General features: G+C 41.0%; 2 protein-coding genes across 2 annotated transcripts in view; one reads left to right on the top strand and one right to left on the bottom strand.

Moving 5' to 3' along the window:
- The window catches only part of LOC137988372 (calcineurin-binding protein cabin-1-like), a 72,884-nt gene extending 65,223 nt beyond the window's left edge, over positions 1-7,661 (top strand). Inside the window, exons 48-56 of the mRNA XM_068834399.1 lie at positions 769-882; positions 1,635-1,669; positions 2,390-2,518; positions 3,186-3,228; positions 3,424-3,480; positions 4,768-4,851; positions 5,665-5,715; positions 5,815-5,922; positions 6,480-7,661. Of these exons, the coding sequence (XP_068690500.1) occupies positions 769-882; positions 1,635-1,669; positions 2,390-2,518; positions 3,186-3,228; positions 3,424-3,480; positions 4,768-4,851; positions 5,665-5,715; positions 5,815-5,922; positions 6,480-7,043 (1,185 nt within the window). The 3' untranslated portion in view covers positions 7,044-7,661. The remainder of the gene's footprint in view (positions 1-768; positions 883-1,634; positions 1,670-2,389; positions 2,519-3,185; positions 3,229-3,423; positions 3,481-4,767; positions 4,852-5,664; positions 5,716-5,814; positions 5,923-6,479) is intronic.
- A 2,197-nt stretch (positions 7,662-9,858) lies between these two features.
- LOC137988373 (uncharacterized) lies at positions 9,859-26,547 on the bottom strand. Its single transcript, XM_068834400.1, has 13 exons — positions 26,112-26,547; positions 25,297-25,466; positions 23,529-23,702; positions 21,777-22,102; positions 18,983-19,262; positions 18,169-18,392; positions 17,015-17,283; positions 16,542-16,612; positions 16,093-16,142; positions 13,749-14,111; positions 12,494-12,767; positions 11,325-11,601; positions 9,859-10,071 (listed from the first exon to the last, which is right to left on the bottom strand). Exons 1-13 carry the CDS (start codon positions 26,285-26,287, stop codon positions 10,008-10,010), a joined length of 2,718 nt encoding a protein of 905 aa, XP_068690501.1. The 5' UTR covers positions 26,288-26,547; the 3' UTR covers positions 9,859-10,007.
- Positions 26,548-26,846: the final 299 nt, after the last annotated feature.

Genomic DNA, 26,846 nt, shown 5'->3' with positions numbered 1-26,846 from the left:
AAGCTATGCATGGCTGCTTGCAGCCAAGGATGGAGAGGATGGAAATGGATTGCAAACTTGGAAAAAATAGCCAGTTTTTTCAAATTTGGAGACGGTGTCTTTAGAAAGTCGGCAAGAATTACATACGAATAGCACTTTGTGCCATAAATATATTTCATATCTTGTCAGGGGGTTGTCAGGAATGTCATACGTGTGAATTTATGTACTAATTTAGGTTTTTACCCAGTTCTGAGTTCAAAACAGCAAATTTAGTAAGTGCCCCTCTAACCCTAACAGTGCCCCGCTAACCCTAACCCTATGAGATTGAAATGCGGACAAACGTTGCTAAAATGTCTTTGTCTTTGGCCGCATATTAATCTCACAATGCTTTGGGCACTAGATCGTGACGTCAATTCAAAAGAGTGCTATGGGGGTACAATAGCCCATTTCCGAGTTGCTGCATGCCTCAGTTTCAAGGCGAGTCCTGGTGCACAACCATTCAAATGGAAATGAGTTGCGTATTCTTATGCAAATCAAACTCATTTCCCTTACAATAGTTGATCACCAAGACTCACTTTGAAACCGAGACAAACAGCAACTCGGAAATGGCCTATTCGTCTACGCGAACGAATCTTTAGTTCTGAGCATGCGCATTGGGTTTGGGGAACTCATGCTCCAATCGAAATGTCGTGATGAGAAACAGCATCTTCTGACAACCTGTTGTCACGTTTGTCCTTTGAAAAAAACATTCTCAAAGCACATATCTCTATTTTTTGGCGTCCTTTGCAGGAGACGAGTGCCTGCCGAGATTTGCTGCTAGGTAGCAACACAAGGCAGCTTAAAACATTTCCCTTTCCACATCAAGGGGTTTTCAACGAAAAGAGCAAGACAAACTTGTTTTCGGTAAGTACGGAAATGCAAAGCTAGTTAGTGGCATTTTTATTAAAGCACGGAAATTCGAGAAACATTTTTGTTAAACTTGTCGTGCAACCGTGGTACCGTGCAATATGCGAAGCGATGTTTGTAATACAGAGAGAGAAAATTGCATCTTGTAGAAAACTTGCCAAGAAAATTGGTAAAATCTCATTCGACCTTTTTTACGAGTTTAAAGCACGTTTTACCACCTCGCCGAAATTCGTCAAACATTTTGAACACTGTCCTTCACATCAAGTGTTTTACCAAAATGTTGCTGACATTGCTCAGTTCAAAAACGATTGGAGAATGGCAAGAGTGTGGTATTTTGGGAATAATTGGGTAGCTCTTGTTCGTCTTGTGGGTACGTCTTGTACAACGAACGCGTGCAAATCGAGACAACAATATCGAGAGTAGGCTATTACCCCACAATACCTGGCATTTAGCACATTAAGTCAGTGAAATCGTAAAAAATTGATAGAAAGAAGTAGCGTACTTCATTATAACAAGAAAGGTCAAAATCACGCAGATTATATGCGTATTGGATAGTTGATTTCTTCAGTTGGTAACGGGGCTGTGGTGAGAATGTTCCGTCTCCGAGTTTTTGATTTTCCTATTTGTTTGTGTTTGCTAAGAACTTCGGGGATTATCGGTACCGCCGCAAGTTTTGTTGGTGAAAGCCTCTTGTGACTTTTGTTTCTTTTCATTTATGTTAATTTTTTGTTTATTTAACACAATAACAGGCGTTCTGGAGAATTCCTGAAGAGGATATTGACAGGTAATCGAAAGTAATGTCACGATCGCTGTAAATGCGAGCGCATGAAACGGTTTGGTTAGTCTATGTCGTCGGTCAAATCCATCCGTCGACATCCGAGTGGCCATGTTATTTGTCATGTAATTTTAGCAAGTTTAGGTCAAACCTCGACGCATTGATTAGCTGAACTTGTTTTGGATTCTTACACGGATTGTCTATGACTTTATGGATATAGTACGGAACGTGAATCAAGGAAAAGTAACTCATTAAGCGTACATCACGGTTACATGTAAGTCTTTTGTATGGTTATCGAGGAATACACACGAGAAGAGTCGAGCGTTACATGTATTTGTACCTTGTGCGGGAATCAGTAATAAACTGAACTTGACTACGGTTACAATTGCTTTTGTTTGCATTGCTGTATGCGTCATGATTGGCTTGCAAATATGACATGCTTGCACGGGGTTTTCCGCGGTTTTGCATTGTGATTGGCCAAAGTAATTACTTTCGTTTTAATTGTTCAAGAACGTCGCAGTCGCAATCAAACTGGCAAGCTTTTAAAGAGAATTGACCCAGCGTTGTTTTCGATGCAGTAGCCTATAGTATACTTCGTGCTGTCAATCGATGATCTTTGTCGTTCAGAATTTGAGCATCAACTTTTATCGTGTTCATTTTGATGACTCATACGCCATTTTTCCAGTCATATTCCTCATAACTCGACACCCGGCCTCTGTTTTTCCCTAGGCCAGGTTGTTTCTGTACGCACACCTACAAGTCAGTTGAACTTTTGCTGGACGTTCTTAGTGAGTTAAAAGAGTGGGACACCTTGTTGCTTCTTCAGAATCTCCTCTACCGGACACCAGAGCAGGGCAAGTAAGTAGCAATAATCCAATCAGCGAACGCATTTTTTCCATTTTGCCTGCTTACAGGTTTTCTTCAGAAAACAGAATGCTATTTATTTATTTTTTTTTTTTTTTGGGGGGGTGTTTTTACGTCGCTGTTGTCAGTATTAGATCCATAGTACCTTCTCCGTTACTGCTCGAGCGTTATGCTGAAAATTGCCGACCGTTTGACTCAGCTGGGTCAGCATCGGACTCAACTGTACCGGAAGTCGCGGGATCAAAACCCCGGCCGGAGTAACACTAAGCATCTTTAAATAACTAAGGAGAAAGTGCCGCCTTTGTAATGACATCTGCAAATGGTTTAGACTTTCTGGTCTTCTCGGATAAGGAAGATAAACCGTAGGCCCCGTGTCACATCACTTGTGGGGGACGTTCAAGAAGGCACACTCTCTGTTCGAGAAGAGTAGGGGATGTACTCCCCTGTGTGGTGGTCTCTCACGCATTCTGCTCTGTGAGCACCATAAAAGTCCCCCACGAAGTAATGTACATTGACCCTGAAAAGCCCCTAGGGAAGTGGTTAATTACGTATTCATTCATTCATTCATTTACATCATTCATTCATTCTTTTAATTTTTTAAGGTTTTGCCTGGAGGCTTTCGTTGATATTCGTAATATTTTGTCACTCTTCGTTTTCCCAGAAAGTACTTGAGAGACAACGAGAGGCATTATTTGGCTCGGAAGGTGAGAGAAATGGTTTAAAATTATCCTCAACCACTGTAACGCGGAAATGTTGACGATCCTCCACTCAGGTACAATTCAGTGTGTCACAAGTTAGGGTGTGAGGACTAACTTATTGATAAACCTATAACTCTATACTCCTTAGGCAGGATTTTACTTCACTTTTACTTTTGCCTTCTTTTGTTCCTTTGTTTTTAGGCTTTTGAGAATTCGTTAAAAATAATGAAACGACGAGTCTCTGACCAGAAGCCTGAGGTAAGGAAGCTTGGCGTACAAACGGAAAAAAAAATTGGTAGTCACCGAGTGGTGAGCTCATCTCCCCGAACCTGCAGTCTTTTTCGCTCTTCCTATGATGGGGTGTACGTTGTCAATTCAATACAGCGCCCGTACTTTTTTTCCCCGGCTGCTCTTTTCCAAGGGTAAAGGGTAAAGCTCGCCTAGCCGGGTCAATTCGGTCAAGACAAGATAATGAGAGCATGCGCGAGCGCTGCCTTCCCAGTCTCCTGATGATCGAAACGGGCAACTCTTGACAAAGGGATCAGTTATTTTCTCATATAAACGCTCGTTCAAGTTGACTCAGCTAGGAGGGTGACCTTCTTACCCGGGACAACTTTTCTCCCTACAAACGGTCCCTGAATTCGATCAGTCACCGCAGATGCGGACAACCGAAGAGCCAATCTTTGCGCATAGAAAATATACGCCGTCTGCGGTAAGCGTGGGAAGGTGTGAAAAGTCAACATGTCGAAATTCACAATTTCCGATTTTAACTCTGATGGGCTTTGAATGTGGCCGGAGATTTCTTAACCAGTCAACAAGAGATGCGTAACCGAAGCACATTTTCTCACATGATTCACAGTATAAAAAACTCCATCACTTGATAAAGATTCCATCAGGAAAATCGAAAGCTTAACTTGTTCCTCTAGAATAGTTTTATCCTGAAGTTTGAGGCAGCGTTTACACGAACGTGGTTTCATTTGTAGCCGCATTGTCTTTTAGGCGGTTAGGCCTTCTGTTAACACGACGCCGATCGAGATTGTTACCGAAACCGGTTCGATTTGAAAACGCTGCCGAAAGTGGAGCGTTTTGAAAAGGATACGGGTTCATCTGTCGTGTAAACGCCGAAACCGCATTGGTTTGAATAGGTTACTATTTTGGCCCGAAATGACTGGGAAGAAGATCGGCATGACCTAAACACTCCCTAAACAGTTCCGTGTAAACGCTTCCAAACCTCATTGACTCAGTTTCGAACTCAGATTGCAACGCAGTTTCGAAATCGTGAACGAAGCATTGTCGATGTGAAAGCGCGTTCGCGTAAACGCTGCTTGAAACCACGTTATACGTTCAAACTTGACTCTCGATTAGATGTTGTTTTAACCGATAGCTGTCATTAGGGTCTTTTTCCTCTCAGTGAACTGTGAAACTGAAAAGATTGCATGAGGGTGAGTAGTTTTTCTAACGCTCATGTGACATGTATAGGAAGGTTTTTACAAGAATTTCACTTTTTATGAAGCTAGTTTTGCCTTGTCTTTTTTCTATCTAAAGGTGGAACCGACAGTTCTGTCTCAACTTGTTCTGGATATGTATGAGTGCTGGAAAATTGGACAGAAATATGAGCCCTTTGTTAAGGTACTTTCCAAGTATAAGCGCAAAGTCCTTTTGAAGAATAGGTTTTTTTAATTTCTGTGAAAGACCCTCATCAGTCGCTTTAAGACCATCATGAATAATGGCGTAAAACAGTCAATCTAGCCTCTGGTTATCGAGGCGGTGAAGTAAAGATGAACAATTCGGTCCGAGTTCAAAGTTTGGCAAAACAAACTTTCCGTGTTTAAAATCTCTTCTTGCAGTTTGTATCACTTCTATCAGGAAGACTTAACTTCCTTAGGAGTTAATTATTCCAAGAGAGTTGGCAAGGGGTATCGACTAAAAAAAAGACACTCCACAGACTACAGTCAGGGAAAAACTTATAGACACATTTTTAAACTTTGACGTCTATATCTAAAAAACTGTTTTTCTTGGAGTAAATCTTTTTATCATGAATCTTATTATCATGGCTCTTCCTCTACCCTCTTTATTGAACAAAGAATAACGTTTTTGAACGACTTATGTCAGTTATTCTAGCTGGACAGAGGTGCACTTTGAATTCCTTACAGAAACACGAACACGAGAGTGCGATCGATGGCGCAAAAGATGGTTTTAAGAACCTGAGGCTGCACAAGGTTCAAAAGCTCGAAAAGGTTGAGGTCGAAATACAGCAAGGTCTCATTATTTTTGCCAAGGATCGTACTCGAAGAAAATTTGCCGTGTCACAATTTCATCAACGAAGAAGCGGTGCGAGAGTCTGAAACATACCTTTCACGCAAAGTGCTATTATGGGCACTAGACTGTCATTCATCAATAAGAAGGTGTAAGTTACGCATTTTTTATATTTATATTTTGCAGGTAACCGAAGGTTTGTTAACACAGGCATTTGAGATGTTTGTGGCCTCAAAAGTGAGTAAACGTTCTGTTGAATTGCACCACTGGTGATCGCGTGACTTGAACGTTTACCATTCAGTGTTAAAATCACACTTTCCCCCTTCACCTTTCTAGGCTTCTTTAGAAGAATCCTTTGAGTTTCTGCCTGAAACTCAAGACCCGTCTTCATCAGTCTTGGAGCAAGCTCTGAAATATTGTCAACAATGCACCAAACCGGCTCAGGTATAGACAATCTAAACTGTATATTGACATTATGTTGTCATATATTTTAACTAGGGTATTGCTGTTTCAAAACAATGATCAGTCGAGAAAATAGTTTTCATGCTCTTATTACGAGCAGCAGCCTGGAAATTTCCCGTTTCACGTAAACGCGATGTTAAATCTCTCAAATAGCTCAGAAGCTCACGCAGAAATCTCAGCAAATCAAAGTTGATGTAGTCATACCACTCCCCATAGCGGCTTTTCAGGGCCAATGAAAAAAAAAATCAGTGTAACAGCAGAACAGAACAGCAACCTTTTTCAAGAATCCCTACTGACCGGAGGCAAACCAGTTGGCTATTTGCAAGTACAGCCGAGAAGTAAAACCAGGGACTGCCAGGATCAAATTAAAGGAGAGGTCTGCAGAACGGGTCTTGAACCCGGAATCTCCGTATCTGAAGGCAACTAGCGCCTTAACCACAGGGCCACACTGCCTCCACTGTTATGTACACCTAACAGTGACTTGCTTGATCTGTTTCATCAAATTGATTGTTAACGTATTTCAAATGTTTTTGTCCCAGGCCTTGTCATCTGTAACCTCAATTGCCCAACAACAGAAAGCTTCATCAGGAACTGACACCGGTACCGATGTTACTTCGGGCTCTGATACCGAAGCAGCTCCGTCTGTACTCGAGCAAAACCTGTCACCTCCGATTCAGAGTAAACCAGAGGGCAGTACCATGGTGCTGTCAACTGAAAAAGTAACGAGACTACCTGTCGATGATATTCCGAGTGATTCTCCCGCAAATTCAATTCTCAAAGCAAAGCCAAGTGACCAAACGCCAGCTTGTACCGAGCATGCCCCGAAGGAAAGCGAAGTGTCTTCGGTGAAGAATCGGGTCCCAGAAGAAATGGCAGTTGACACGACAAGCGTTCTTACCCGCATCGGCAATGCTTCAGTGATTGAAAGAGAGATCAGCCATGAACTCTCTGAGAGCGGTGGCCCGCGGGAGACCGACATCAAAATGTCATTGCCGAATGGCACTGGTAGTGATGTAAATTCAAATATTCAACAGACTGCAGCTTCTGTTCATCCAGAAGGTGGTGTATCTAATCAAGAAAGTGGACCTCCTACTATTCCTTAGCAATTTGTCAGCGATGAATTTCACCGGCGGTATTTTGGTAGCTTCCGAGTTGAAATGAAGTCTGGCTCTGTGTGACTCTTTCTTCAGAAACCACTCTTTTGTTGCTGAATTTAGAGCGGTTTTCAATTGAGTGTCGAAAGTAATTAGCGAATTGCTTAGGTTTATGATTACTTCACTCAATGATTGATTCAACGTTCTCGCGCCACTTTTTCAAGCAATCAGAAGTGAAACCAAAACCAATCGTGGCCTGCGGGTGCACATGTTCCCGCGCTTTGTATTGGCTACGTGTGATTACTTCGAGTTTTGATTGGTTTACTGGATTGCCTCCGTCCTTTTTGCTTGGCCAAAGTAATTAATTTTTTTTTGGTTTTACGACACTCGATTGAAACTCGCTCAAAAACATTCTCGGTCTTTATCATTTTTGGTTCATTAGACTTTTCTTTTCTCAAGAGCCGCTAGGTTTCACTCTCAGTGTACCTGGCGCATTGAAATAAAGAATATAAACCAACACATACCCTTAAGAGTGCCACTTACGGAAACCCCAAACGACTTTATTCCTCATTACGGCATCCGTTGAAGGGTTAGAATCCATAACGTCTCCGTCCGTTTAAAAAGTATGTCCTTATTACTTTATTATCTTGCATCCACCAATGTTTACTTTTTCGAACATTCCTGTAGTAACACTATTCTTTGACGTGACATAACCCACCCTCTTACCGTGAGATGGATAGAATCGCTAACTAACGCAAAAAAGTACAATAAGATTCTATCAAAGTGAAATACAGATTTATTCCAGTTTTAAAGCTGCAAGCTTTAATTGAGTGGAAAAATACATCTTCGTGGTTGAGAAAAATTCTTGGAATTGACAAATATCTTCAGTGCATTATAATTTAGTCGCCAACCATCTAAGGCCCCGTCTTCACGTATCTGGATATTATATCCGCAACTTTTTCTTTCCGGATGCGCCTTCCGTCCACACGTATCCGGCGAATTCGCTGGCGAATCCCGGAACTTTTTGAATTCGCTTTCCAGAGTGGATACTTTTGAGTCCGATATGAGGACGCCAAATCCGGATATGTTTTTGTCCCGATGACGTATCAAGATCGAGCCCAGTTCCTTACCGTGAAATAAATTCTCAAGATGGCAGCCGAGGGCTTCATGGCGCATGCTGTTACCTTTGTTTCCTTGAGGAGTCCTGAGCACTAGAGTAAATCCGGATACGTGTGGACGGGCAAATGCGATTTGAACACGCTACGTGTGGATGGAAATATTTTGAATCCGGAAAGAAAAAGTTGCGGATTAAAAAAATATCCGGATACGTGTGGACGAGGCCTAACATTGATTCGTTACTAAAGAAGGCAAGGCCCACACATTGGTGTTGTACCTGAAAGGTAGCTACTTCGAAAAAACTGATGCGGAGATGACCTTTCAAGAAAGGGAAAGCAAGAGGTGATTCCAACTTGTATTGGTTCAAAAGTATGATCTAGCACCTTCTCAAATTGAGAACGCTGACCTTTAAAGACCTGGGCCCAGTTGTTCAAAAACCTTTTAATTAATTAATGCTAATCCGCGGTTAAAAAATAACGAAGATTCCATTTTTTTTTTCGTTGAAAATGTCTTGACAATGTAACTTTTGGCTGAAGAAAATAAGCAAATTTTAAGTCGAACCTGAATGGCAAAATGTTCTGTGGAAAATCTTCCTTGATGGGTGAACAAAGTTCAATTTCATTTTTCAATAATCCAGGATAAGCTTAACCGGGCTTTGAACAACTGGGTCCTGTGGACTAGGTATCTGTATCACACTGTGGTTACAAATCAAAGGGAGAATGAAACTATTGCTTTGCAAGAACAGAACAAAGAATACTGCGTATCAATGACTATACAAAGCGCTACAACAAAAGAAAAGTACGCAACTCTACAATGCCAAACTTCATTAGATCTGGTTAACACTGTGTTCTCGTGTTTTAGGATGATTAACTATTGTTGCTTCCCTTCCATTTTGGGGGGTCAATTTGTTTGCTTTCTACGTCCAACTAGAGAGCCTTTCAGTGTCAGAGTTGCGTGTTGACCAAAGTACAAGGACATTTATCTAAATGCTTTTCATGAACTCTAACGCAAGCAGTTTTAGGGAGGCCATCTCCTTCCTACATGGTACACTTTAGGTGGCTCAAACCAGTTTCAACACTTGAAAGAAACCTTCTTATTAAAAGGATTGACACTACAACGCGTTATCACTTAGCAGCAATGTTATGGTACCATATCAAACACCAATCATTGCTGAAAAAGATTCGGTCATTTTTGTGACGTAACAGATTACCTTAGCAACAACACCTCAAATTTTGGCTTTAGTTTAGACCCCCATTTTTATGTCTGAAATGTAATCAGCATGCCAGAATGAAACTTTCTGCAAAGTTGAAAAATATTCTGTGGTACGGATTGAGAGCCACCTTAACTAATTCTCTGAATCTGCTCCACAGAGTTTTATCTTGGCCTGGTGATCACTTTTGTTGAATAAAAAATCGGGGTCACCGGCTTCGTTTTTCAGATATGAGCAACTAAAGACAAAATATAGGATGTTTATGCTGCAAGGCTTTCCTGTTGCCATGGTAATTTATTACGTCACAAAAATGACTGCATCTTGTTCAGCAATAATTGATGTTTCACATGGTACCATAACATTTCTGTTACATGATTAAGTGTTGAAGTGTCAATCCATCTAATAAGACGTTCTCTTGAAAGTGTTCAAAATGGTTTGAGCCACCTTAAGTTACTAATCACAGGCAGTGCAGGCACTGTTGTTGTGTCCACAAGAAACTATTATAAATCTATTTTATTTTGTTATCGAAACTCATGCTAGCAAACTATTGTCTAGAATGTCAAGTCGGAGAAACGCATGCGCAGTATAAAAACTGTGAAAAGACTTTGGTCTGTTCAATCGACTTATACTTCATGTATTTAATGATGTCAGCGGCTTTTGGCGAGCTTTTCCAACAGCCGACTCACAAGAGCTGTCCATCCTGTTTGGTGACTGCAAAGAGAAAAAATTAACGGTGAGCCATGAACCATGATCAAGTTCGGTTGCATGATGGGATATACTTTCATACTTTCTCATTACTAGGGATACCTAAAAGGTATACCGAGTTGAAAATGGGTAGATAACCGGAGGTGCGGAAAAATACACATTGAATTACGTGCAAGGATTTCAATTGGCTGAAACAAAGCATCGCATCATTTGGAGCAATACAAGGCACCTCCCTCTACTGAATTTGATGTAGTTTTCACGATTGCGGCATATCTGTTCGGTTACAGTTGGAGTTGGAGTGGCAGTGTTCATGGGAGTTCTGCATTGGGTTTTGCACACTGCGAGGATTTTTCTTACAGGGAAATGGAAGAAAAGAGACACTGGGAAAAAAATCCATCATTTATGCCAAACAGCACCCAAATTCATGTGATCACCTATACAGCAGAGCCTCGATTTAACGAAACTCCATATAACGAAGTCCTCGTAACGAACGATATTCTTCAGCTCGGCCAAAGTTACGGTACAATGTATGGAACAGAACCTCGATATAACGAAATCCTCGTTATAACGAACACAATCCAGAAGCCCAAACATAAAATATACCCCGATATAACGAAGAAATGTCAACACATGACAAAAAAATTAATGCGAAACAGACCAACAAGGATGAAAATCCTTTAATCCTGCAACTATAGAACAGCATCACAGTCACAGTAACAGCTCATTATAAATGCAAACACTGACACTATCGATACATCTACAGATCCGCTCTACCTTCTTTTTTTTATTAATTATACCAATTTCTTTATGTTTGAAGGCTTCGTGTGATAAAAGGTGTAAGTAGCCGGAATTTCCAGTCCAATTCCTTTGTTTCTCCGTTGGCCAGCCACTTCCACTGAAATTTGACCTCCGTGTTTTTAACAGAGGATATTACATGGCCGGGCGGGTGATACGAAATTACTCTTCGAATGAAATATTTTCAACACGGATCTCCAAGAGGTCATGTAATGTTCTGTTTATTATATCTATGAAATACCAAATCATTTCACTTTAATGTTTTGTAGTCCTTTAATACGAAGAACAATTAACGGCGCGATTTATTACGCAACCATAGCAATGGTGATCTTTTCACGTGTGAAGATATCATGTTTTCGCGAGAAAGATCTCTACACCTACAGTGCCTCAACATAAAATAATGAGTTTTCAAGTAAAGCCTCCGTCTCTATAAAAAGCAATGTTCACTGGTACAACAAACGTACCTGGCTCCGCATCCACGTCCCGTTTCAGGATCGAAGTACTCGTAAAACAACACCAGATCGACCCAATGTGCGTCGTTAGCGTATCTATCGTCATTTCCGTGACAAGGTCTCCTTCCTTTCTCATCGGCCACAAACAAAGATACCACGCGCCTGCTCAGTTCAAGGGCTACATCGCGCAGGCGCATAAGGTTCCCTGACCTGGTTGGGCACTCTATCACGTACGTGTCGCCATAGAAGTAATCATAGCGTTCCAGAGCTTCGATGAGAAGATAGTTCACTAGAAACGAAAAAATAAACGATGGTTTTGTTTAAAATCAATTGTTCGCTTCTGTGAGGAGACTGAGGGACCACCTGAAAGCATGTACATTGAAGTTAATCATATGTTTTTTGAGGGTAAATGGAGAATTGTGCTGGGTATTCCTCGTATTCAAACCGTTTCTCGCACTCCTATTTTTTTAGGCGTCGCGCTAGATGGATATGAAGAAAGATAGTTTGTTCCTGACGATACGAGGATAACTTCTTCCTATATCATTCTTCGTAAATTATAAAGGGTACCAAAGAGCAAATTAATAAGCCAAAAGCCTTTGAAGGCCACTTTTAGGCTCCTTGTACTGAATGCATGAACACTGTTTAAAGAGGATTATTACGTGGATGAATTTCTTAGCTGAAAATTTAAGGGCATGAAATCTTCATTTCAGAGTGCCCAAGTGCTAGCTGAACGCTTCCTTCTGCACAACAAGTTGTTTGTGGGAAAAAAGAGCCACAACACCATTTTCCGGTACGTCAAACAAGGAAAAATTAGGTTTCGTGGTTACAGATCGTTCACAAGTGACTCCTTACCGCAAGTTTCTTCTTGAACTCATGTTGACTCTCTGTTGACTGACAAAAGAGCTTCATCGAAACTCGCTAGTGAAATTTCACAGGTGAATATTTTCATTTTAAATAGCGTTTATTTCTACAATGTTCAAAAGACTCCGAGTTTTTGTATTTGTTTTTTAACTAAATACTCGAGATCAACAGAGTCCATTCCGAGTTGCCGTGGGTCACGCGAAGCTAATAAGTCACAAAAATCACTCCATGCTACGTGAAACGTGAAACGGTTAGCCGACGTTTGCCCTTTCACGTAAACGGTATTTTAAATCGCTCTATTGTCTCCTAGCTATACTTACTGCAAACCCAGATGGGTCCTCGCCAGTTGCTGTTTCCACCAAACATGTAGGTATCTGACTCGCCGGGGACATATTTCACGCTAAAACATTGCCCGTTCAACGTCAAAGAAAAAGGGTTCTTTTCGTGAAACTTCGACAAGGAACGAATCCCGTAAGGGGACAGGAATTCTTCTTCGTCTAGGACACAGGTTAATACACGGGTAAGTTGATCCTTGGTGGGAATGGCCAATAGATGATGGTATTGACTCTCCCCACCTGTCTCTATGTAAGAGACCTGCAAAAAAGGGAGCGAAAAATTCAAGTTGATGATTTCCTTGCATGAACTGAAAATTCCTGCTACAGTAAAAACCCGCATACAAGAACACCCATTTTCGGGGTCCAGGCTGATTGGGTTCTTATATATCGGGTATTTTAGGTGAAATCAGCCTGAAAGTGTTCTTAAGTGTTCTTAATTTTCTACTTCTAAAAAAATGTAAGGGATTTACTAACTATGATGAAATACATAACTTAGAGAGAAAATTAAACTTGAGACACACAACATTAGAAAATAAATTGCACAACCGAGCTTTCGACTGGCATCCGCTAGTCTTCCTCAGGGATTAGAACTATGGAGTTTTTATATATAAGAACAATTTTCAATTTTCAGGCTGCATGTGTTCTTATATATATGCTCCTTTTTTACCAAATTTCAGCCTGGGTGTTCTTAATCCACATGTTCTTGTATGCGGGTTTTTACCGTAGCAGAGGTCTCTTTTCTTTTCGCGTTCGCTGGGCTGACGAGGAAGGAGGGAAAAGAGACGTCTGCCATCTGTCTGCCATGGGTCGAAACTCATTGTGTTAAGCATGCACAGCGGTTACTTAGCGACCGAGTCTTCAATTGATACGTCATGTTGTGCGAGCTTACTTAACAAGAGCAGAATTACTGTAAAGGAATGCACGGGGCACAGCGGGCTCACTTAACAACAGTGGAATTACTGTAAAGGCATGCGTGGGACATAGTGGGCTCAAGTCACAGTCAGCAAGCAAATCAAGGGGCATGCTGTTTGAAGAGTGCCGTCCAAGTTTGTGGACGGCGGTTGAATCAAAGTACGTTTCGACCCATGGCACAGGTCTCTTTCCCCGTACTCGTCAGCCCAACGAACGCAAAAGAAAAGAGAACTCTGCTAGCATGTAGAAAAAATGAAAAACTGTTCGTTCTTAAAAAATGGACAATGCAAATGTCGAACAAAGAGGATATTTTAAGTGCTGAAGTTACCTGAGAGGCCAAGTCTTTCCGGTTTGACAAAAACCAATCCAACCGCTTTTTAAATCCGGGAAGTTTCTTCACGTACTCGTCATCCAGGACAAGGCAGGCCATTAAGGGAACAAGCCCAACCATACTTCGCACCCGTAGTGGCAAGGAACACGTGTCTGAGCTGAGGTGATCGTAATAGAAGCCATCTTGCTCATCCCATAAGCCTACTCCGTCCGACATTTGATTGATAGCGTCTGAGATTTGAGTGAAATGCTCAAAAAACTTGGAAGCCATGTCTTCGTACGTCTGATCACCGACGGCGAGGTCAAGTGCGATGTTGAGCATGATAACACAATAGAATGCCATCCATGCTGTACCGTCAGCCTACAAATACGGGAAGCGCAAAAAGAGTTTGATTTCACAGGTCTACAGGAAATTAAAAAATAATGTGATACTACAACGTAACAAGAGTGAAAAGTAGGGACTTTTAAGATCTACGACGGCGACGCAACGAAATCGTCACCTCAAAATACAACCTTGCACCGTCTTAAACGCGATATTCCATCTCGTTCACGTCTTACAATGTGGGCGAAGTCTGCTTACGCCCCAAGTGGCCCATTAGGCCGGAGCTTATCCCGGTTTCCGTAGTGACTAGGAGTATTTCTACTCCCCCTTGGATAGGATGGCAGTACATCGCAGGGTTACCCCCAGCATTAAATTCACCGGTACCCATTTATACACCTGGGTGGAGAGAGGCACGTACCGTGAGAGTAAAGTGTCTTGCCCAAGAACATTGAATTGAATGACACAATGTCCCCGGCCAGGACCCGAACCCGGACCACTCGATCCGGAGTCGAGCGCACTAACCATGAGGCCACCGTGCCTCCCACAATGTGGGCGAAGTATCCTAAAAATAACGATTATTTGTCCTCTTTTAACCAATGATATTCTTGTGTGTGACGTTCTCGTTGAGGCACGCACGAATTTGAGCTAAAATGTGTGCCGCACGTGCAGCACGATTAATTGTCCTCTTTTAACCAATGATATTCTTGTTTGTGACGTTCTCGTTGACGACCGCGTCGTAGATCTTAAAAGGGAATAGGGAGCTTATAGGGAGCTTACGAAACCACGACGCCGACGGCAACGACGACGCTACAAAACAATAGGTTTAGTGAGCAAAAACAATGGCTCTGCACGCCTTGCACGTGCGTTTTACATTTTGGTACATTTCTTTGCCGTCATCTCCCAAATGACGACGTGAAATGACCAAATTCAAGGTTCTGTTGAGGACGTAAGCACATGTCGATGAATTTTCAGTTCTCTCTTTACGCTTCCAACCCACTCATACCAGTTTAATCCCTCGACAGTTACTACACATTTTTACTGCGAAACGACATGAAATAGTTTCGTAGTGATATGAATAACGAGAACTCGTATTTTTAAATGAAGTCCTCGTAGCCGTCGTCGTCCTCGTTTCGTAAGCTCCCTTATGAAACGAGGACGACGACGGCTACGAGGACTTAATTTAAAAATAGGAGTTCGCGTTATTCATATCACTACGAAACTATTTCATGTCGTTTCGCGTTAAACATGTGTAGTAACTGTCGAGGAATTAAACTGGTATGAGTGGGTTGGAAGCGTAGAGAGAGAACTGAAAATTCATCGTCATGTGCTAACGTCCTCCACAGAACCTTAAATTTGGTCATTTCACGTCGTCATTTAGGAGATGACCGCAAAGAAATGTACCAAAATGTAAAACGCACGTGCAGAGCGTGCAGAGCCATTGTTTTTGCTCACTAAATCTATTGTTTTGTAGCGTCGTCGTTGCCGTCGGCGTCGTCGTTTCGTAAGCTCCCTAATTTAAGATCTACGACGGCGACGGTCGACGAAAACGTCACCTCAAAATATAACTTGGCTCTATCGTATGTCTTTCGCGATTATTCGGTCTAGTTCGGGTCGTACAATGTGGGCAAATTATCCTAAAAATAAATCGGTACGAGCGGTTTCAAGTTTAAAATAGAGAATGAAAGATTCTCTGTTGCATGCTTACGTTGTCGTCAAAACTTCAAATTTGGTGATTTCACGTCGTCGTTACTGGAGGACCGCAAACACACTTGCTAAGATCCGTGCTGCACGTGCAGCACGATTATTTATGCTCTTTTAACCAATGATATTATTGCTTTGTGGCGTTGTCGTAGTCGTAGCTGTCGTCGTTTCTTAAATTCCCTAAAGAGTTCTTGGCCACGGTACCCTGTATTAGTAACTATGGTAAAGTAGAATAAAGGGATTAGGATTAGTTTGTGGTGCTGCTTTGGTGTGGAGTGAAACACTACTAATGTTTTATGGAAAAGAGATACTGAAGTACCTGCAACAAACTGGCCTGGATTGGCAAATCCTTGGACCGATCGAAAATCCCTGAAAAAAAGTTTCTGATGGAACATCAGCGTTCCGATTACTTTGGAAAAGTTAACCAGTAAAATGAAGACCACTTAACAGTGACAACGGCAGCTTTTCAAGTGAGTACGTTAAAACCAAAACGCAAATACTTTGGCCAATCACAGTAAGCATTTTAAGCGATAAAATGAACCAATCAAATCACAGACTAAATCCATGGAGCAAGGGCTAAGGCTACGCGAGGCAAAACACGCAAGTCTTGCTTTTTGCTCTTAGTTGGCGGAGAACAGCGCGCGATCACTATGTCATTGAATTCCAAGACGAAAATTCCTTTCGACGCCGTTTTCGTCATTAAAACGTAGGGCAAGAAACTAAGATAAAAAGACTAAAGGCTTTTAAGAATGAATTAACATTCCTCACCGATGTTATCAAGTCCGAGGAATCCACCGCCAAAAATGTTTTTACCAGAAGGGTCTTTTCTGTTCACCCACCTAATAGAAAAACAAAGGCTAAAAATAAAGCCGTTGGAGTTACAATCGAAACACGGGTCTTGACCTTAAAAACTACCAGGACACCCCTCTCTTTAAAAATTAACGTCCGTTTTGCAAGGGGTGATTTAGGATTCCAGGTTTACTGTCTCGGGGAGGGGGACGTACCTAAAAGACGGAGACATGACTGTTTCCACAAATAAAATACGAGCGCAAAGGAGAAAACAAGATGGAAACAGACTCTAACATAAACCTCACAGCTATATTGTTTAGGAGTCACTGAGGCTTTCAAGTGGTTGTGTCAAGGTGTCTAAACAAACTATCAAAGAAAAAAGACTTTCGAGTGGGGTACGTTTCAGCGTTCTCTGGTAATTTGTAAAAAAAGAAAAGAAATCAGTGACTTACCACGTGAAATTAATGAGCAGTTTCTGGAAACAGCGCGCCAGAAATTCGTCATCCCGCGCACCTTTGCGACCTGTCATTTTATAGACCATCAAACACGCCAGCGCATGAACGGGAGGATTGACATCCCCCAATGCGAATTCATAAGCAGGCAACTGACCATTAGGAGCCATGTACCACTCTCGAAGAAACAACAACAACTGATCCTTGGCAAACTGAGGGTCTACTTTGCTCATGGGAAGCATGTGAAAAGCTAAATCCCAAGTGGCATACTGCAAAGTCACAGAAAATGTTAAAAGAGGTAAAGAAATGAATCTAAGAAAATACCCAAAAGTAGTAGTGCTATCGCACTACCCACAAAGATACATTGAAGGCTGTGGCTCGTGTAAACCCTGTGTCCAAAAACCATGTGTTCGTTGTCGTCCTACACAAACCCCACGACTTCGTACACGCGACAACTAGGAAGCCCGAGTAAAGGCTATCAGGACCTCTTATTCCGTTCATTCCTCTTTGAGTCTTACGCTAAGGCCTCTTTTAATTAATCTTGCTTGTTCTTTTGTCTTTGACCTTTTCGGTGTTTGAAAAATCAGATTGTTTCGCTCAAACAAAAGGCTGCTCAGAAGTATTTCCCGTGTATTCTTAAAAGCCCACAAACTCCCATACCAAGGTCTTTGTCGCGGCATTTTCAAATACCACACTATTTTTCAACGGGCTCTTGAATAAGATTCGGCCCCTATGAGTGACCATTTTTATATAAGGCTTATAATTGACTGGAAGAGTCTGGTATCGCAAGGAAATCAATCAAAAGAAAACCTGGTGCGTAAAAACACCGTTACACAAACACTTCGAAGTTATGCGCTCCTCATATGTGTTTGCTGAAAAAATTGGCACTAGCTATATATACGTTTTTAATTAATCCCCAAATGTGATCCTACTTAAGACTGCCACTAAAACAATTTTGTCCTGTCCAGCAGTACGTTATGCTGTAGAATATCCTCTCAAAATGAACTCTTTGAATGACAGCCCCAATCATTCTTTCGCCGCAATGGTGTACATAACCAAAGGAAGCTTATTACCCCAAAATAATCTAGTAAAAAAGCCGCTGTGTCCTTTCGCGAAAGACGGCCGACAGTTAATACAGCGTGACCCAAACATACCCATGGGTACTCCCACTTGTCGGGCATTGATACAATGTCTCTGTTAAATAATTGTCGCCACTCAGCTTCAGAGTTGCGTCCATTGAGTCTCTCTCTGGGTGGAGATGGCGTTTCCGGATCACCAAAAAGCCAGTCGTGTATGATGTAATGATAAAACTGCTTGCTCCACAGCAGACCAGCATATGCCTGGCGCGACACATCGGTTTCCTCTGGGGTGAGGCCAGCTGAAAGGAAAAACGTGCATTATAAACTGGTATGTCTCGTGTGTTAATTCACTACTTACGCCGCGTATGCAAAGCTGTTGAGGAGTAGAGAATCGTCCAAAAATTATAAATAATACTGTTTTTTTTTCCTTTCAAGAGATCATTCGAATCAAACCTCGTCAAGGTTGTTCTAGTGTTCAGCCTGTGATTGGACCCAACTGTTTCACCTATCAAATAAAAGCCATATGGTGGTACGCTCTTGTTAATGGTATGTGTTTCTCATTTTCTATCGTGCAGATCAAATGCTTCTCTTTTCGAAACGGAATGCAGAGTATTCATCGGCCTGTGGATGATGGCATGCCCTCTAAAGTGCTGTCACGAACCAGCTTCACGTCACGAAACTGAATTTTGAGTTTTGTGCATAGCGTTTCCACTTCACTTTATCAAATTTCACGGTAGCTCTTAAATTAAGTCCTTCGACGAGGATAGCGCAAAAAAATAAAGAAACTAAAAGGGCCTATCGCCTCGTCTCATCCTTCCAGTGTCAACTGCAGTGTGCATGAACGCAATCGGGGAGGCCTATTAAACCAGCAAAAAATTGAAGTACTCACATGGTATGGCAACTTTATAGAATTCATTTGCTTCCTTCAGTCGTTTCTGCATTATGGCTCCAAAATTCCTCTCTGCAAATGGATCGATGACTAACTCATCTTTCGCCGTAAGTCGACACCTAAGAACACGTTCGTCACCAGCAGGAACTTCCACTAAGTAGTAAGGTGCCACTCTTGTGCCTTTCTTCTTGGGGCTCACAGCATCTTTTTCTCCATGGATGACGAAACGATGAAACCCGTCTTTTGTAAAGGTCGTGTAGTTTTCTACACCAAAAAGACGCTAAAAATACGGTGCGCAAGGTGAGATAAACCAGTATTCCAGGCCTGCAGCCGGTTTTTTTTAAGTGGGCATAACTACAGAAAATATGGCAAGCTTTGTTTACATTTTGCCACATTAGCACAAGGCTCCGGACAAGGCTACTGAGAGCACATTGCATAATGAAATTGCTTTGAAATTTTGAAATTTTACAAAGAATGTAGGGAACCATTACCACTTTTACCACCCAACAATTAATCAGTTTTTGATGACTATCATTAGGAGCCAGTGTTAAAACACGTGTCATGGTCACCTTAAAAGTGAAACTACTGCACGCTGTTTCATGATGTGAAAGTATTGTTTCTCAGTAGTAGAATAATCTTCGTATGACAATATAAGATAATCGTTCAGTGAATGAAGGACATTACATAGAAAGCAATGGAAGACAGTGTGTGTCCATTTACTTATGACTACACCACAGCTATTAACTGGTTCGTTCATTATCAAAGCTAAAAGACCCTTATACTGTTTATAGGGCCCACTATTTACATTATCGTGCCTACTGAAATGATAGTTGCTAAGATCATCATAGTAGGTACAATAAAAACACAATAGTGCCTTAATTGTTATGACGTGTTTCGTTCTTCAAAAGGGGTTCCAACAAATTACAGATGGTGGCCCTGTGCGGCTCTGAATTTTGTAATTGCTGCTAACCTAACCTAACCTAACCTAACCTAACCTAACCGGGGCAGTTTGTCAAAGCAAACTGCATTGTCGAGGCGCAAAGTGCTAATCACAAATACAGATGATTGAGATAAACTAAGAATAAAGCCAAGATCCGAGCCAGGATTCAAGCCAGCATCCGTGCCAGGATTCAAGACCTAACCGAGACCTAACCTAACCTAACCGAGACCTACCCTAACCCTAACTAGACCTAACTAGACTAGAACCAACCTAAATACACCTAACCTAACCAATTCGAGACCTAACCTAACCGAGAAGTGGAGAAAAGCTCATCTTAGCTCGAATCCTTGCTGGAATCCTGGCTCAGATCCTAGCTCGAATCCTGGCTCGGATCCTAGCTCGAATCCTGGCTCGGATCCTAGCTTGAATCCTGGCTCGAAGTTTAGGTATCCTCCAGATGATTCTCAATTGTGCAATATTTCACTTAACCCAACTCTTTACGTAGTAACAAAACAACTGAACAGTAACCAACCAGTCTGAAAATGAAACTAACAAATTTGCTGACAAGAATCGACTACGTGGTTATCGTTTTTTTTTTTGGTGAGTGTTTGTCAGCAAAGTAAAACTGCTTTGACTGAGGCAAACAACCGTCATAAGAAGTTACATAACCAGCTTGAGTGTTGAATATTTGAACAAGTTCCGGTTTTTTGGCCTTTGAGCTAAACGTGATTCCTTTATCTTTTAAGAGTTGTTTTAGAACCGCTATTGTCATATTTTCGGCAGGTCCCTGTTTCATACGTTCTATTTTTTGAAAATGATGACTAATCAATGCAATCAATGACTAATCGATGCAATCGATGACTAATCGATGACCGAAAATTTTGTGGACTATCGATTAGTCATCGATTACTCATTCATCATAGGCAATAATCAATTACCTATTGATTACTCACTTATTTCATTGATGTCATCCATTAGTTATGTCTGGTGCATAGGACTCTGATCTTTCAGATGTGCTTTTGCCGTTGCCAAGCAACTTTGCATTTTCCAGAACCTTGGAAGGAAGCCTGGCAATCGATCAATCATCAATCAACAAGGGCACCCAACAAGCACATTAAGGTCGTGTTCTATTGGAATTAACCGTTTCAACTGCAACCGGTTTAGGTTGAAGCGGTTGAGGTTTCCCACTAGAACACTTTTCCAACCGTTTTCGGTTGAAACGCAGTAACTCCTGGGAATAGTCATTACATAATAGATTTTAGGGAATGATATCTTCATTTCAGAAATTACTAGCTGAAAGTTACCTCCTAAGAACTTCAACCGAACCATTTGTTCATCCGAAACGGCTAGATGACCTTGTCAAGTGTCAAAAATTGCAAAAATATCCCATACGAAAAGGTAAGGGACTAATTTTCCCTGACTGCGAATCTTTTAGGTGATGTTTTAGTAAAGAAATCTGTAGCTCTTTTGCAATGTAGATCCGAAATTATTAGAGCATTTTGACTCTCCCGAACACACTGAAGATTATCGTTGGGTGCCCCTGAATCAAATATCACACTTTATTCACAGAGGGTAACATTTGATAGTTAAACAACTATTAAACTTATGGCCGTCCTTTTTTTTTTTTTTTTTTTTTGCTGGATATTAACTTGTTCACCAGACCAAGTCAAGTTATCCAGTCTTTAAACAACTGGAGTTATAACTGTGTTTTGTCTACAAGAACAAAGGCAATGAGTGCCCAAAATAAATACAAACTAGAGCATTATAATAGATTCATAACTTCTGCCCTATTTGCCAGCCAACTGTCGGTGAAGGGAGATGTTCTTCACAATTTAATACCAAAAGTACACTCACCATAGAGTTTGTTTCATTCTCGGTGAACAACAGCTCTGGTAATTCATCTTCAGGTCCAACATCCACAAAGAAACAATAATCCCCTAAGGTTTCATGTCGACACTCTACTGTGTCAGGTCCTGTCTGTCTCATGCTTGCCTTCCGAGTACATCCTTCATGTCTGCAACCCCATATCCAAGTATTACGGAACCACAGTGTTGGTAAAACATGGAGTCGTGCTGTTTCGGGACCACGGTTTGCTATGGTAATCTGTATAAGGATATCATTTGGAGTGTTCTTTGCATATTCAGCATAGATATCCCAGTAACGACTTTCATTAAATACACCTACAAAAGAATAATACCTCAATGGAAAGAAAAATAATTTTGTGTTTACTTTTGTATCCTGCTACTGACAGCTTAAGACTGAAACCGTGAAAGCTTGTTTCCTCAGAAAAACAAAAAAGAACCATTAAGAGTACTGCATGAATTCGAAATCAGCTTCTTGAGGGAGTAGATGAAATCCTATCATGTCTATCACAATCTGCATCATCATCCTCTCCACCTCAAAGCAAACTGCATTGGCAGGATTTAATTTGTTTCTGCCATCTTCTCAATACTTTGCCTTTAATTCCTCATCATACTTATTTCATGAAAAAACTGTTAATTAATAATGGTGCTGACAAACTTTATTTGAGTGTCAAGTGTTCTAGTACTGGGGCACTAATAGGCCATTCCCAAGTTGTGTCTGCCTCCTCATCAAAGCAAGTCTAAGTGCAAAGGTTTTATGATGGTAATTATAAAATAATTGCGATAGTACGCACACTCTCATTGGTCAATAGTTGTGTTTAGATGAGAGTATGGAAACACAGCTGTGACATCACACAGATTTTGATTGGTTATCTAGTCAGACACGTGTTTTGATTGGCTGGTAGGAAATATGAGCGTGTATCAAGAAAATCTGTTTCAATCAAGATGTAAAAAAAACAGCATTTTGCTTCATTTGTCGAATTATCTTTGAGGAATATTTTATAAAAGCAATAGAGCACTTCTTTCCGTGTTTCCATAGTCTCATCTAAACACTCGGGAAGTTGGGAGAATTCTCGACAGTTATGCAAACCCTCGACTGCATCTTGGGTTTGCATAACTGTCTCGAATTCTCCCAACTCCCTCTCGTGTTTGGATGAGGCTATGGAAACACGGAAAATGTCCTCTATTGCTTAATTAGTTCTACTTTACATATGAATGAAAACTATAATTTTCAAAACAAAAACTTCACACTTAGACTCACTTTGAAGAGGAGGTAGACATGGCCTATTGGGGACACTAGACCTAGAAATAACTGTTACAGTAGAAGAGCAGAGAAGTAGAGCAGAGAAGAGAACCAACAAACTCAACCCACAAGTAATGTGAGGCTATGTCTGGGAATCTAACCCAGGCCACATTGGTGGGAAGCAAGTGCTGTCACCACTGCACTTGCTTGTTTTAATGTTGGTATGAAAAACATAATTTAATTAATTCATCAACAAAAACAGTCAGACAGTGCTGGGGATTATGAGCTAGGTTAAGGGGGAAGTGGCCTTATAATATTCTTGACAGTTCCTTTATTATAAGATTTTAAAGGAGAGCTTATAAGTAAGGTGTTATTTCTTAACTAATATTCCCCCCCCCCCCCCCCCATTCTCTCAGCAACTGGTTGGCTGGTGTGAATTAGTAAAACATGAAAACCAAATGACTGTGAAGTAGTGTAGGCTTTATTTAAGTGTAATCTCACCAGTATCTTCTAGTTCAAATTCAGGTTCTTCTCGTGATCTTCTTCGATTTTCGTCAACAAGCCAGCCATAAGGGTATTCATTCTGTGGGTATTTGTAAAGTGCTTTCATATAAGAGTGAGTTGGAGTTGAGTCAAGATAATAGTAGCATTCCTTCACATCCTCACCATGGTTACCTGTACCAGTAAAAAACAACAGGATAAAAATTAATAAAATCAATGAAACCGTCTAATGTTTGATTTCTTAACCACATTCTTTCATCATGAAAGCGTCTATGCTGCCTTTGTAAGGAAATCCGTGAATGGCCAAGCTTTGTAATCCTTTTGGATAAGAATGATCAAACCTAACATTTGTGTTGCATCTTACGGAATCCACAGACTGTTTGGCATTGTTCTACAAATGTGAATGAATCAGAAATGTACTACCCAGAAAAAATGTCAAAAACTACAATAATTTCACATTAATTTTACAATGCAAGTGACCTTGGTTATCAGGCTACATCACAAGCTCTCCACTTTTATGATCCACAAGTGACACTGATTAAGAAGTTCTAAATTAACACAGCATGCTTATAAATTCCCATTGACATCTCAGACACCCTTGAACGCCCCCAATTGAGGAGTAAAATAGTCTGGCATTAGACAGAGTAAAATATGTTAGTCTTAGGCTGTCAACCCCCAAAGTCTTGAGAACTGATAGGAATGGGATAAAAGATGATGTCATAACGCTTGTAACGTCATGTTACATTTTTTACACAAGAAATACTCGTTGACTCCGTTAGACGTATGATGTTTAAATTGGGAATCTTTACAATTTTTTCAGCTACATTAATTTGTCTTTACAAGACTTAGTTGGAAACCAAAAGCTACAAGTCCTAAAAACTGCCTCTGAAGTGAAGTAAAATCAATTGACATCTACAGTCTCCACGATTTGACACAAGCACAAAAGACCTCACGCAACTTAAGCAAAATGTCAGAAAACGCACAAAAAAGACGTCATTGCTATTGCAACATTTAATATCATTGGTTTATTTTGGACCAATCGCATTACGGCGCAAAATTACAATCCTTCAATAGCAATGAACAACAACAACGAACAGTTTACTGGAGTTTAGAAACGTTCAAATTATGTTGTCATTGTGGTTCTCAGAGACCCAGAGGTACACCAAGAACTTGATAATGGAGTACCCTCCCCTCCCCCCTCAGCTTATAAATTTAATCCTCCCAATACGAGACTGAACAATATTGGGCTATTTAACTATTAGACCCGTAGCCTGCAAGGGTTACGGGTCAATAGACCATGAGGCAAAGCCAAGGTTAGCAAATGCAAGTTCAAGAAATATTTATTTTGGAATAAAACGAAAGAAAGCGTCACGCTTTTCGCTACTTGAGGACTATTAATAATAGTCCTCTAGTAGTGTAGCCAATCAAAATGCAGGATTTACATTAGTCCACTAGTTGGGTGATACTAATAAAGATTATCTGCTTAATAACACTGTAAGAGACATGCAATGAAAAATATACTCTTTCATTTAAGAACGGTCTCCAGTTTCTACTGATCCAAACTAGTCCATTGGAAACATTCAGATATGTCCAGAAATGGCCCTAATTAGATTAATGCGGATTTCGTGCCTCGAAATACAGACAACTAACGTCACAAAGTTTCCCCCAAATGCTGCTCCTCAACTGAGGATAAGCAGCCGCATTTACCCAAAGCTAAAAATAATGCAAATTTTCTTCCATGCAGCAGCAGTTGATTTGTTATTCTAACCTTCAGTTCCAGTCAACCCAAAGAGCCTTTCTTTTAGAATGGGGTCTTTTTCATTCCACAGCGCCAAGCCAAAGCAAAGTCGGCATTGGCGGTCTGTTATCCCGAGTAAACCGTCTTCGCCCCACCGGTATGCTCTTGATCTTGCATGGTCATGCGAAAAGTAGTCCCAGCTGTAAACAAGTGGTTGGTAACAAATTTTAGAAACGGTATCAGTCATAAGCTCTGCTGTCCCTGACTTGCAAAGGGAGGTGGGGTTGGTCTCCTTAATTAATTAACCTACATGTACTCAAAACATTCTTATCCACAAGAGTATCTCCTGCAGTTTCACAACTACCGGTACCTCCCTTCTGGCAGCTCCATATCCATCACCAAAGAATCCAATCAACATTTTATCCTGTCTGCAGGCCAGGCTCTTATCTCCTCTCAAACATTTCTCAAGAATACTTTGAAGGTATGAGACGCTTTCGCTTTAGCCATAATACCTTTATTCTTGACCCGCAGTCAGCCCGCCCACCTTTAAAGTCAGCAATAAAGTTCAAAAAATTTGCCAACATAATTAAAGCCCACGCCATGTCAGATGCTTAAAAATATTCCCATCAACCAACCAACTGGGGTGCCTATAGTATTAACTACGATACTCTCACACACAACTTTCCTGTCAGCAAATCAATTAACAGTTAAATAGCCATCATTAATTACGCTAAGTCCAAATAGCAGTTGACGGTATAGATAATTCAAAGTGAAGCAAATCAAGTAATTAACAAACAGTGATTTCAGCGAAAGCCCTTAATATCATTGAAACAAAATCAACTTACCAAGATCCGTCGAGGGAATAATCTTCCCTCACAGTTCCCCACTGTCTTTCGGATAGATACGGACCCCACCTTTTCCAATTCTTTTCTCTTTTGGAATCCTCTTCCAGCCTTTTTGTTTCCTCCAAGTTGTGTTCGATTACAATGGTTCCGCGTCGCTTCAGTGGTTTCTTTAACATGACCGCAAATTTTATTTTTAACCTGCTTTAGAACCCCAGGAATTCACCTCGTCTTGGTTGCCAATGACCGGATCTGAATATTAAAAGTAGTCTTGGAACGTTCCAAACAGAGGAAGAGAGCGAGTGAGACAAGTTGAAGTCGTCCTTCGTTTAACGATTGTGTACACAATGAAATATGGGCAACCAACCATGTAAATTACGTTTTATAACTGTCACGAAACCTTTCTAAACATTTGTGTTGAACGGGGGATGCCACCCGGTCGTAATTTCATGATACGCTATCACGACAAAATGCAAATGAGTTAAAGGTCAGCTACTCCTCATGTACACTAAACTGAACTGTCTACATAGAAACAGCTATCTACACTGTCCACAATGGGAACAGCTATCTACACTGTCTACGTTAGGAACAGTTATCTACACTGTCTACAGTAGGAACAGCTATCTACACTGTCTACAATGGGAACCGCTATCTACACTGTCTACAGTAGGAACAGTTATCTACACTATCTACAATGGGAACAGCTATCTACACTGTCTACAGTAGGAACAGATATCT

Source organism: Montipora foliosa, unplaced genomic scaffold (assembly GCF_036669935.1).
Source record: "Montipora foliosa isolate CH-2021 unplaced genomic scaffold, ASM3666993v2 scaffold_416, whole genome shotgun sequence".
NCBI lineage: Eukaryota > Metazoa > Cnidaria > Anthozoa > Scleractinia > Acroporidae > Montipora > Montipora foliosa.
Note: the sequence above shows the minus strand (reverse complement) of the source record. Positions and strands in the feature narration are given on the sequence as shown.